Genomic DNA, 14,231 nt, shown 5'->3' with positions numbered 1-14,231 from the left:
CATCAAAAAATGCTGAGAAAGAGAAGGGACAGGTAAAAGAAGGGACAGGGAAGGAAGGAAGAGCAAGAGAAAAGAAAGGGGAGGTAGGGATCCACAGATGAGAATTAAGAAATGTGTTTCCTATTCTTTGCTTCTTTTGAACTCACCTTTCTGGAAGGTGACTTACTGAATGGATATTCTACCTACATCTTTCTAGTTATTTATATAGTTTTGGCAATTAATCTTTCTCCTTCATTGAATCATATCTTCTCCTTCCCTTTCATTATTCCTCTTCTTTGTCAATATTATATTCACTTATTTTTTTAAATGGTGGAAATTGGGAATTACGATGATTTTATGCAGTAGTTTTACCATACCAAATCTGAATGATAACAATTATCTGATTAATCACCAATAAGCAAATAAATGAGATGGCTGTGGAAGGATTTGTAAACTGTAACAGTCGGAGAAATAAAATAGTAATAGCATGTGATAAGTTTAAGAGTTTTTTAATTTAGAAGAACAGAAAGTACACCTAGAACTAGACGTCTGTCATGGTTACATTCTGTCTACCTCGCCAGATCTATTCTACTCTCTACCCTTCTTGACCTTGCTATGTTTCAGGAAGCTGACCTCTACAGCATACATCAAAAAGCAATCTTTTTCTGCCTTTGAGTTCGATTTGGCCAACAGGTGACACTGGCAAGAAATCAGAAGGCAGAAGAAAAGAGCTGGAGTGTTTATTCTGTCTTACTTCCTCCCTGCTGGCCATTTTTGTTTGGTATAGATAGAGACTGTGTTCTTTTGTGCATAACCACAGCAACTGTCAAGCAGCTCTCTCATGCAGCTACAGTTCTCTAGGCTACAGAAACATCACTTTCTTCCCTTGCCTTGGAAGCCTAGGGTGGTAACTGTTTTCTGCGATTGCTAGCTCGTGGGTGCTTCCTCATCCTTTGATAGGTCCTTTATGCTGCCCACACTCTGCAAATAGTCCCTTCGATAAACTCTTTCAATTAATCCAATTAATGACATTGGTTTTTGCTAGGAAGTAGACTGATGTAATTTCCAATGGCCCCTCTAGACCATTTTCAGGGCCAGGCCTATATAATCCAACCCCTTCCCATTCCAAACTCCTCAGTTTAACTCAGTGTCTCTTCCACTGTTTCTTAGTGAAAATCCAGCCCTATCTTGTGAAACCCACTCCTTCATGAAGATAACATATCTTTATGATATTAGCAGCCTTTTAGACTTACCTATATCTTCATCAAGCCTTTAATTTTATAATACAACTTATCAAAATGCAAACAAAAACTAAGTAATTTCAGGAATTTACTCAGAAAAGGAAAGTAACTTTCCTGAATAATATCCACCTCACCTCCTTCTCCTTGTTGAGCAATACCAACTGGCTGTCTGTGAGGATGCAATACTTCCGCTCCCATGTTGTTGTCTCTGTGTAGGGTGACTGACCACAAGACAGACGATGCGTGGGTGGCCCTTTCACATCTGCATGACAAAAGGGAAAAAAAGTGACAAATCATTATCTTGCTTAGTAAACCAGTACTTCAAATGTAAAATTCTTCCAAATCAAATAAAGAGGTGAGCCTAAACATGAATCTCAATGGTAAATTTAAAGTTTCCTCTGAAGAAAATGAAAACTGTTATATACAAAATAAGGAAAAAATAGCCCTACAACCTTCAGAGAAGAGGGCTGAAACACTCTGGGAAGAACTGTTAGTGCAAACTTTACACAGTAAGTACCACTGTACATAAACTATAATAATGAGAGGTTGCTTCAGAGCTTAACCAGTATCATTCAAAATACAGAGACAGAGTAACTCAGACACCTTCTCTAGTCTTTAGGAGAAAGATGATGTGACATGTACACTTTGAGAACACTGTTAACCCAGAACTCTGAGAGTAAATTTATCAGCAGACAAGGCCTTCCAAATGGCTTTACACTCATAAGAATTGAAAATGTTTAAACAACAGCATCATATTACCACTAGAGGCCAGCAAGATCTTAAAAACATAGAAAATAATTTTCTTAAGGAAAGATCTAAATATATTACCATGATGTTTCTTAAAGGTGGAGGTACCCGATATTAAAGCAAAATGTCTCAGCAATTCCCAACTGTCTCATTTCCTTATAAAATACCAAGTGGTTACTAACATCTTTGTCATTTTCAATTTTTTTTGATATAAAATGTTTGCTCATTTGGGCTGTTGGAACTGGGCACATATTTTAATGTATAAGTACACATTAAATCTATTTAAAAAAGCTTTTATGACAGTATGAAATATATTAAAAGTTCTTCAGGCATGAAGAACTAATTCTTCTCAGGAATATACTATAAAGACAACTTAACATGGATTATCACTACTTAGTTATTACGCTAAAGGAAAAACTCAAATTGAAATAATTAGAAAACCAACACCCAGGAGGGCAGGGGAGTCGTAAATCATAAAAAAGCACATTATATCTATTATATGAGTATTTTTCAGTATCATTGCTTTCTATAGAATTTTTGTCTTCTGACACAGGATGATAGGTATATTACTGGCATTGGCTTGACTTCAAGGAAAGCCAAATCATTTCCTAGGTGTCTTATACTATAATTGACCAAATATGCCTAATTACAGCTGGAGCTCTGTAGAACGTCAGCAACAAGTCAGTTGCTATGTTTCTCTTCGTAGAACTATGTAGGTCTCTCTTTATAAATCCCTTTATGTGTTCAATATTGTCTTCATTGTTTCTTCTGGTTTAACTTCCTGTCCTCTCTAAGGCTATCTAAACTTACTGCACAGCATGTTTCGGGGTTCATCAACTCTCCCCAAAGATAATTCAAGGTCCAATAACCAATAGTGTTATTAGGGCTTGTTTAGACATGTTATTAATTCTTAGAAGTTCACTGTTTTGTCTTTTCTTCCCTTATTTTCTGTTTGTATCTCCTCCGCACTATGCACAGCATTACATGCTACGTCTGTAGCATCTCCAATCCACACCAACCCTCTCTCCCCTATCCTCAACCCTCCCCTTGTAGTCTAAGCATCTTAAATTATTTTGTTAGAACTACATCTTCAGTTCTTCCAAAGTTTTCTTTTGACTTCAAAATCTCAAAATTATCACCAAAAAGCTCAATGAAACTGACTCTGAATACTTTTGTACACATATAGCATATTCTTGCCTACATGTAAAAGCCATGTCAAAACTGATTTTCTCCACATTATTTGGACAAAAATATGGGTTACAATTTTACCACATATAGGTCTATTTTTAGAGTCAAATACCAAGATGACTTCAACAGAAAGAGATGTACCTACTTTATGTGGAAATATGAATAGTTTTGTGGTCTAAACAATTAGAAACTTTGACAAAATTAGACAATTTATGGTCATTCAAATAACTAGCTTTATTATATAAGTTAGCCATGGGTGACCTAAACTGCCCACTGTAAGTTGTACTGTAAATTAACTTTAGCAAGAAGACACTGATAAACCCTGTCCATAAAAATTGTAATATAGGATACTGCATTAATAGTATAACCCAGGTTTCCTGACAAAATATAAATCTATATCAACACTGAATTAAAGAAAATCTAAATTCTCTTTTCTGTGAGAATATTCTCCCTTTGTCCAACCTGATCCTTTTTCTAATTTCTTCATGGTATTGTGAAAACAAGACAAGGTCTCAAAAAAAAAAAAAAAAAAACAACATTCTGGAACCCTGAACCACCCTCCTCTAGTGCTAAAGATAAGAAGAAATAGAGAGCAATGAAATAGGGAGCAATACTTCTATATTAAAAAAAAAAAATCTGTCTGTCTAAACAGAGGGATTTATTAGCTATCCTATAGATTTTATTGCTTCTTTTTCTAATGCTCATTTTTGGCCTTTTTAAAGAATGTATACCAAGGAAAAAAAATAAGAAAAAAAAGTGATAGTTTCTGTTCCTTTTAGTACTTCTCTATTATCTGAAAGGCATTTTAAGTAATAAAGTGATATTTTTTTAAAATAACCTATATTTAATTTATATAGGTTAAGTTATATCATGTCCTCATTTCCAGGGCTAAATGAAGGTTTAAAAGCACGTAAGCAAGGCCTGTATACTGAGACTATATGCATTACCAGGACAAGCTCAAATTTTTGCCCTATTTCACCTTGCCAATCCTATCAATCTTTATTTTTTGCTCTAGTGACTTACTTTTAATTTCTGACTTCCAATTATTTTTAGTATCTAAAATTCACCAAAGAAAAGAATAACTAACTTAAATATGCATTAGAAGAAATAAGTCCTGCTGGGATATCAGGGCATGCCTCTACAGTCCCAGCTACTCGGGAGCTGAGATCACTTGAGTTCAGAAGATCAAAGCTGTAGGGTGCATGCCTGTGCTCTCAATAGCCACTGCACTCAAACCTGGGCAACATAGTCCAACCCAGTCTCCTAAAAGAGATAAGTCCCTTAATTTACCTGTGCCTACAGCCTGAAAAATCAGGCTTTTGTTTGAAAGGATTCAACCAAGTACCCACCATAGCTGCCTGCCTGACCATTTTCTTCCTTTTTCCTCTCTCAATAGGTTCATGATTTTACCAATTGCATTTAACATATCATGTCAGAATTTTTAAAAACATGAGACTAGTAAATGAAGTGATTCAAAAGCGACTCAGATGAACTTCTAAGGAGCTGTAAGATACAAAAATAAAATTTCCCACAGCAATTTTTTTCTTACACATTCTTCGTATTTTGGCCATAGACTTACTGTCCTTTCTCTCTTATCCCTATTTCTGCTTTCTATCAGATCCCTTTAATTACTCTCCTGCTATAAAATTTTTGAGGCACTTTTCCTAAGTATGGAAGAGAAAAGTTGCTTATCCTCTAAGAAAAAAGTTGGAGTGTGTCTGTGTGTGTGTTCCTGTACTGAAATTTCCAGTTCTATCATATCATTCAGTTTGTTATTTTTGTCAAAGTCCCTTAATTTCCATACTGAGCCAAGTCTGCTTAAGCAACTATATGGCCTAGTTAACTGAATGGAGTCTTATGAATGGTGCCAACAGTAAGATGACAAATGGCAGTCCATCACAGCCTGTTCTTCAATCCCAATAGATCAGTCATATCTACAGTTCATACTAAACCTCTTAAACAGAAAAATATAAAATATTCAAAATAAGTCACTTACATACTAATCCTTTGAAGGAAATAAAGGCCTATCTACAATTTTTTCTTAAATAAATACTGTGCTAATTTAAGAAAAGTGTAGCTAAGCATGGTGGCTCACGCCTGTAATCCTAGCACTTTGGGAGCTCAGGAGGATCCTTTGAGCTCCATGGGCAACAAAGTCGGATACCTGGCTCTACAAAAAGACTACAAAAATCAGCCAGGTTTGGTGGCTTACACCTGTAGTCCCAACTACTCAGGAGGCTGTGGCAGGAGGACTGCTTGAGCCTGGGAGGTTAAGGCTGTGGTGAGTTGTGATTGTGTTACTGTATTCCAGCCTGGGCGACAGAGCAAGACCCTGTCTCAGAAAGAAAAGAAAGAGAAAAGCATAAGCAAAACTAGCATGGCACTTAAAATATGACCACAGTATTGTATTACTAAGTAATCAAAACTCAAGATCATTTTCATGTCTCATGTTTCTGTTAACAGAAAAATGAACTACACTAAGACTTAATCTCAAATACCATTTAATGCACATTCCTTTTGTTATATTTAGTATCTCTCCCTATATTAATATATCCTCATGCTTGTCTCTTTTTGAATTAGATCTCAACACTTTCCTTTAGGGGCAGCTGGTGTGGGAAAAGAATCAGAACTTTTCAAGGAATGTGATTCTTAGTGGAGAAGGTGTAAAAGAGGGAACTCAGACACTAATTTCACTATTGAGAAATCAGTTTCTGAGTTTTTAGCCATTGGTTACACAACCAATGCTGTGATATCACCTCTCTATCTAAAAAAGCAGAAGAAGGCAGGCTACATTAGAAATAAAAGTTGTCAAGAGTATGGCAGCATTAAAAATCTTCAATAGCTCTATCTCTATTTATAATATCAAGTGCAATAGAATCCAGAACTACATATGCATCTTTTCTGAATTGGGACCCATTTGAATCACAAATCACTGAGCTTACAGTGAAAACTATCAAGGTGATAATACAAGCATCTCTAAAGAGCTCTTCTTAGAGCTCCAGTTTTCTCATCTTTAAAATGGAATAATGTGGTTTCTACTATGTAGGAATGTGGTGAAGATTAAATGAGAAATATCAAGCATTACAAACAGTGCTTGGCATACTGTAAAGCCCTCAATAAACAACAGCACTTATTATTATCTTAACTTCACACATCTGAAACAATGGGTTCATTTGTTACTCCTATTGAAAATTTTCAGATGCTAAAAATATTGTAATAAAATGTGATAGAAAAAACTGATTTAAACTGTGAATGATCTTCAGGATTATATGATGAATGTAAATAAACCTTTCCTTGGACATATTCTGGGGAAAAAAAATACTGCACAGGTTTGCTCTAACAAAAACATACTTCCATCTGATACCATCGGACAGACTCTAGTATATCGCTGTGCCAGAAATCTACATATTATTCTTAATACAAACTTTACAAAGGAAAAGACAACAAATCCAGAGCCTTTTGGCTAGAGAAACAGTTACAAGCAGAAATGAAATATAAGGGCCGAAACACATTCTTTTATTTAGGTCTATTTGTTCAGCTTAATGTACACCATTTAGGTCAGTCTACCAATTCCCTCTCGAATTAAAAAAAAAAAAATGAGTGGGGGGCGGGGGGATGAGAAGAGAGAAAAAAATCTTTTTAGTGGCACTGTTTTATTCTAACCAGTTAGTTCAAACAGTCCCAGCTCTAAAAGTCTCTTACCACTCACAGTTGATGGCTAAACTTGAGAGGATTAATTGATCCTCTTCATCTATTTTTCTACAGGTTTCAATTGGGACAAAAATGTGTATATACTTCTCAAATGCAATCACAAGAATACAAAACAATGACAAATTTGATTGGTGACATATTTTGCTTTTTTAAAAAAAGTTGAATCCAAACTCATAAGATTTAAAGAAGGAATAGTAAGGTTGTCACTCTTTCTTAAAATTAAACCCTGAGAAAATACACACACACAAATTAAGCCTTAAATCCTATGGGCATTCAGTTGCTTTTCCAAAACTATCTGAACTCCTCTGTAGGTCCGCAAACAAGACGTTCATTGTGTGGATCTGTAAATTGTATGATGTCATTGAAACACAAGCACCAATTGGTATTATAAACAGTTTGTGTTTCCAAGGATACTAGGAACTTTAAAGACCCTGCATTTATACAAAGCCCAAGAGCACGACCTTCCTAACAATACAAGGAGCCTTCCACTTTCTCTTTTTAGTCACTGTTTCCAGCAGAGAAAGGATACTGATTTTGCTCCTAATAATTCTTCCAAATAATATACTTGGAACATTCCTCAATTATTCATTATTCATTTTTATATTCTTAATATAATGACACCAAAAAAAGAGGATTAAGAATTTACATAGCCCTAGCAGGCCCCTAATAGACTCTCAAAAGGCTAGCTAGGCTGGAGTCCTTTAAGAAAACTTCATGATATAGATTTTTTGTAATGCAAGGCATATAAATACTTTTTTTTTTTTTTTTTTTTTCCCTGAGACACAGTCTCATTCGCCCCGGCTAGAGTACAGTGGTGCAATCTCGACTCACTGCAACCTCCGCCTCCTGGGTTCAAGCAATTCTCTGCCTCAGACTCCCGAGTAGCTGGGATTACAGGTGCCCAGCACTATGCCCAGCTTCTTTTTTGTATTTTTAGTAGAGACTGGGTTTCACCATCTTAGCCAGGCTGGTCTTGAACTCCTGACCTCGTGATCCACCAGCCTCAGCCTCCCAAAATGCTGGGTTATAGGCGTGAGCCACTGCGCCCATCTAACACTTCTAATTAATCCTTACAGTCATGTTCCTCTGTATTATGGAGTACTCTTTTAGTAACACACAGCACTTGTGTGCATTTCCTGGAAAAATTACTTTTCTTTACCTACTATTCATCTTGAACTCACGTATAAAAATTCAGTATATAAACTTGTTTATGTTAGCCAGAGTAACTACTGCAACATAAAAACACAGGTTGAATATAGGGTGATTATGATTATATTATTGTTAAAAGTCAAAAAGGTTATATATGTCTTTATAAAGGTATATAAAAAAAGATATGTAGAGTTAAATTGTTATAAAAGGTCTGTAGCTAAGCTCTTCTCTAATATGTATTCAGAGGTAGGCCTAAATATTTATATTATGCTCACATCAAATTTATTTGTGGAATGTGTTTTCCATGAGTTACAAACATGAAAGTTTGGACAATTCCAGAGTTCTTATTTTTCTACTTAGGAGATCAATATTTTAATCAAGTATTTCTCAAAATACAGATTGGAAACTGACAAGGAAAAAAGGGAGAATTCACAGGGACTAAAATTAGAGAGCTCCAAAGAGCTGTTTAATAATGATGGCAGCAGCAAGGAACTCCACCCTAGGCGACAGAGCAAGACTCCATCTGAAAAGAATGACCTCCACACCTTCTGGCTTCTCTCCTTACTGCATTTCACATTCAGACTATCATAACGCCAAGATTATAGAACAACAACAATTTCTATTGAGCATTCATATTTCATCAATTTATAAAACACTGAATATCAGTCTAAGTACAACAACAAGAACAAACTGCCAACTTTGGGAACAAATCACCGATTTCTGATAAGCTTACAACTGATGGGTGTGGAAGTAAGTGGGCATGTTGGAGAGCAGTCCTCTCCAACATGTTCAATGCACCATGAGCATCAGTTAGTAGGTTTCACAGAAGGAGTGGAGAAATTTGGGGGAATTAATTACGTCAGTTAATTCAGCAAGTCTTATAAAATACTCTTGATATTTTAGTGAAGTTAGTTATTTAGGATATAGAGTTTGACTTAAGGAAATAAAATAATGGGAAATATTTTACCTGTAAGTGAATTTGTTTTTTCTTATTTGAAAGACTTTTTTAAAAACTTTGTATGAATGATTCACCTAATAGTCTTAATGAGAACTCAACAATTGTTAACAAAAGTCAAGACTGTAGGGAAAAATAAAACTAGAAACACACATGAAATAAAAGGTGCCAGACTTTCTTGAATCTTCCAGTTTGCTAAAATTATTATCTCATATACACACACACACACATATATATATATATATATTTTTTTTTTTTTTTTTTTTTTTTTTTTTTGAGACTAGTCTCACTCTGTCACCCAGGCTGGAGTGCAGTGGCGCAATCTTGGCTCCACTGCAACCTACGCCTCCTGGGTTCAAGCAGTTCTGTCTCAGCCTCCCGAGTGGCTGGGATTACAGGCGCCAGCCACCACACCCAGCTAAGTTTTTTGTATTTTTAGTGGAGATGGGGTTTTACCATCTTGGCCAGGCTAGTCTTGAACTACTGACCTCGTGATCCACCCGCCTCAGCCTCCCAAAGTGCTGGGGTTACAGGCATGAGCCACCACGCCCAGCCTCAAATATAGTTTTAAAAGAAAATTTACATCTATTACTAAGGTAAAACAAACCTTACATTTCAGGTAATTTGTAAGATCATTAGGTCTAAAATAAAAGACTATTTTTCAGTAATTCAAACTGTTAAGGTTGTTTATGGCTGTACTCTATACCCTGAAGTCTAAATACAATGATTAACAAAATAAACATCATTAGTGATATCAAAACATGCATGGGTGAGTGACTCATCCCTGTAATCTCAGCACTCTGAGAGGCCAAGGAGGGAGGACGACTTGGGCCCAGTATTTCAAGACCAGCATGGGCAACAAAGTGAGATCCCATCTCAACAAAAATATCAAAATATTAGCTGGGTATGGGAGCACACACCTGTAGTCCCAGCTACTGAGGAGGCAGAGGCAGGCCTGGAGGCCAAGGCTACAATGAGCCATGTTCGTACCACTGCACTCCAGCCTGAGTTGCAGAGAGAGACCTGGCCTCTAAAAACAAAACAAAACATGTAGTTTACCTAGGAAGACAGGCATCGTTTAATAACAGCTTTATGAAGACATAACTCACATAGCACATAATTTAGCCATTTAAAGTGTACAATTCAACAGTCTGTACTTTATTCACAGATAGGTGCAATCAACATAGATGATTTTAGAACATTTTGGTCACCTCAAAAAGAAGTTTCATTGCCCTTTACACATCCATCCAACCATCCCTATCAGCCCTAAGAAACTACTAATCTGCTTCCTGTCTCTAAATTTCCTTAGTCTGGATATTTCATATGAATGGAATCATATAATACATGTGATCTTTCACTTAACATAATATAATCAAGATTCATTCGTGTTTAGAAAGTGTTAGTACTACATTTTTTTTTTTTTTGAGACAGAGTCTCACTCTGTCACCCAGGCTGGAGTGCAGTGGCGCGATCTCGGCTCACTGCAAGCTCCTCCTCCCAGGTTCATGCCATTCTCCTGCCTCAGCCTCCCTAGTAGCTGGGACTACAGGCATCCACCACTGCACCCGGCTAATTTTTTTGTGTTTTTAGTAGAGATGGGGTTTCACCACGCTGGCCAGGATGGTGTCGATCTCCGGACCTCATGATCCGCCCGCCTCAGCCTCCCAAAGTGCTGGAATTACAGGCGTGAGCCACCGCGCCCAGCCCTAGTACTACATTCGTTTTAGGGCTATTATTCTATTGTATAGGTATACTACATTTTATTTATACATTCCTCAGTTGATGAACATTTCGGTTGTTTCCACCTTTTGGCAGTTATGAATAATGTGGCTATAAACATTCATGTATGAGTTTTTATGAGGACATACATTTTCATTTCTCTTGGTTATGTATCTTGGAGTGGAATTGCTGAGTCATTTAGAAATGCTATTTTAATTGTTTGAAGAACTGCCAGGCAGTCTTTCAAAGCAGCTACACAATTTTATGTCAGCAATGTATAAGGGTTAAAATTTCTCCATATACAAGTCAACACTTATTATCTGACTTTTTGATTCTAGATATTCCTAATAGCAGGATGTGGTATCTCATTGATTTTTTTTTTTTTTTTTTGAGAGGGAGTCTGGCTTCGTCACCCAGACTGGAGTGCAGTGGTGCGATCTCAGCTCACTACAAGCTCCACCTCCCGGGTTCACGCCATTCTCCTGCCTCAGCCTCCTGAGTAGCTGGACTACAGGCGCCCGCCACCACGCCTGGCTAATTTATTTTATTTTTTTTAGTAGAGACGGGGTTTCACCGTGTTAGCTAGGATGGTCTCGATCTCCTGACCTCGTGATCTGCCCACCTCGGCCTCCCAAAGTGCTGGGATTACAGGTGTGAGCCACTGCGCCCGGCAGTATCTCACTGTTGTATTGATTTGTATTTCCCTAATGATTAATGATGCTGAGCATCTTTTCATGTGCTTACTGGCTATTTGTATATCGTCCTTAGAGAACTATCTATTCAGACCATTTGCCTGTTTTTAAAATTGGCTTGTCTTTTTATTACTGAGATGTAAGAGTTTTTGTATGTTATAGAAACAAGTCCCAAATTAGGTAATTAATTTGCAAATATTTTCTTCCATTCTGTGGGGATGTCCTTTTACTGTCGTCTTTTTTTTTTTTTGCCATGGAGTCTTGCTCTGTCGCCCAGGGTGGGGTGCAGTGGCGCCATCTCGGCAAACTCCACCTCCCAGGTTCAAGTGATTCTTCTGCCTCAGCCTCCCGAGTAGCTGGGACTACAGGTGTGTGCCACCATGCCTGGCTAATTTTTAGTATTTTTAGTAGAGACAGGGTTTCACCGTTTAGCCAGCATCGTCTCCATCTCCTGACCTCATGATCCACCCACCTTGGCCTCCCAAAGTGCTGGGATTACAGGCGTGAGCCACAGCGCCCGGCCCTCCTTTCACTGTCTTGATGGTATCATTTGGTTTTAAATATTGATGAAGTCCAATTATTTATTTTTTCTTTTGTTCTTCTTGCTTTTGATGTCACTTCTAGAAATACTTTGCCAATCCAAAGTCATGAAGATTTACCTATATATTAATTTTTTTTTTCTGTATTGAGACAGGGTCTCACTCTGTTGCCCAGGCTGGAGTGCAGTGGCATGTGGTTCATTGCAGCCTCAACTCACAGGCTCAGGTGGTTCTCCCATCTCAGCCTCCCGAGTACCTGGGACTACAAACACATGCCACCACACCTAATTTTTTGTATTTTTGGTAGAAGTGGGTTTTGCCATGTTGCCCAGGTTGTTCTTCAACTCCTGGGCTCAAGCAGGTGGGAAGCCACCTGCCTTGGTTTCCCAAAGTGCTGGGATTACAGGCAGGAGCCACCATGCCCAGCCTATATTAATTTTTATAAAGTTATTATAGTTTTACCTCTTATGATGAGTGGTCTTGATAACTTTGTCAAAAATTAGTTTTATTAGACACTTGATTTTGTTTCTAGACTTAATTCTATTTACACACACACACACACAGACACACACACAGACACACACATACATCCCTGAGCCAGTACCACACTGTCTTTATTCTTGATTGATTACTACTACTTTGTATTAAGTTGTAACATTGAAAAGTGTTCTTTTTATCCCCTAGGATTGTTGTGGTTATTCTGGGTCGCTTGCAATTTTAGAATCAGTTTGTCAATATCCACAAAAAAGTCAGCTGGGATTCTGACAGAGATTGTATTGAATCTGTAGATCATTTTGTGAGTATTGTTGCCATCTTAACAACACTATGTCTTCTAATCAATGAACACGGGATGTTTTTCCATTTATTTAAATGTAATTTCTTTCAACAGTGTTTTGTGGTTTTCAAAGGTTTTGCACTTCTTTTGTTAAATTCCTAAGTGTCTTATTCTCTTTGATATTTTATGAATAAAATTGTCTTAAATTTTTAGATTATTCATTGCAAGTATATAAAAATACCATTGGGCCAGGCACAGTGGCTCATGCCCGTAATCTAGCACTTTGGGAGGCAGAGGCATGTGGATCACCTGAGATCAGGAGTTCGAAACCAGCCTGGGAAACACGGTGAAACCCTGTCTCTACTAAAATACAAAAAATTAGCTGAGTGTGGTGGCGTATGCCTGTAGTCCCAGCTACTTCCAGGCAGGAGAATTGCTTGAACCCAGGAAGCAGAGGTTGCAATGAGCTGAGATCATGCCACAGCACTCCAGCCTGGGCGACAGAGCAAGACTCTGTCTCAAACAAAAACAAAAACATTGATTTTTCTATATACTGATTTTGTATCCCATAATCAAGCTGAAGTTGTATATTTACTGTATATTTTAGTGGATTTCTTAGGATATTACACACATGTGAATATGTCACTTGCAAACAGAGATAGTTTTACTTGTTGGTTTACAATCTGGATGCTTTTTATTACTTTATGTTGCCTAATTGCCCTGATTAGAATTTCCAAGAAGATGCTGGATAGAAGTAGTGAGAGCAAACATCCTTATCTTTTTCATGTTAGGAAGAAAGTATCTAATGTTTCCTCATTAAGTATGATATTAGCCGTGAATGTTTGTTGATGGCCTTTATGAGGCTGAGAAAGTTCCCATTTACTTGTTGAGTGTTTTTTTTATCATGAAAGGTGTTGAATCTCATCAAATGCTCTTTCTGTTTTTATTGGAAGAATCACATTTTTGTCCTTTATTCTATTAATATGATATATTACGCTCATTGATTTTCTTATGTTCAAACAATGTAGCATTCCTGGGATACATCCCACTTGGTCATAGTTTATAATACTTAGATGTTGCTGGATTCAATTTGTTAGTATTTTATTGAGGATGCTCCTCTATTTCCAATGAGAGGATTCCTTTGTTGTTATTGTTTAGTCTATTTTCTCTGATGTTAGAATAGCCAATTCAGCCTTCTTCTTGTTGCTTCTTGTATGATACATGTTTTTCCATCCTTTTACTTACAACCTATTTGCATTTCTTAAAGTGTGTCTCCTGTAGAAAACGTATGGTTGATTCCTATTTTTAATCCAGTCTCACAAGGGCTTTCTTTTGATTGGATTGTGTAACCCATTCACATTTCATATTATTGACATAACTGAATTTATATCTACTATTTTACCTTTTGTTTTCTATTTATCTCGTTTTGTTGTTGTTGTTCTATTTTTCTTTTACTTTCTTTTGCATTAAGTGAATATTTTCTAATAAATTTAAATTATTTTTCACTTTTTAAAAAAGTTATTGCTTCCTCATTTC

General features: G+C 36.9%; 1 protein-coding gene across 7 annotated transcripts in view; it reads right to left on the bottom strand.

The window, feature by feature from the left end:
- Window positions 1-14,231, bottom strand: part of RASAL2 (RAS protein activator like 2) — a 389,304-nt gene that overhangs the window by 198,731 nt on the left and 176,342 nt on the right. For all 7 annotated transcript variants that reach the window (XM_005540081.5, XM_005540082.5, XM_074022720.1 and 4 more), the window contains exon 2: window positions 1,355-1,482. In XM_005540081.5, the coding sequence (XP_005540138.1) occupies window positions 1,355-1,482 (128 nt within the window). The remainder of the gene's footprint in view (window positions 1-1,354; window positions 1,483-14,231) is intronic.

This window comes from Macaca fascicularis, chromosome 1 (assembly GCF_037993035.2).
Source record: "Macaca fascicularis isolate 582-1 chromosome 1, T2T-MFA8v1.1".
Classification (NCBI taxonomy): Eukaryota; Metazoa; Chordata; class Mammalia; order Primates; family Cercopithecidae; genus Macaca; species Macaca fascicularis.
This window is presented reverse-complemented; position numbering and strand designations above follow the sequence as displayed.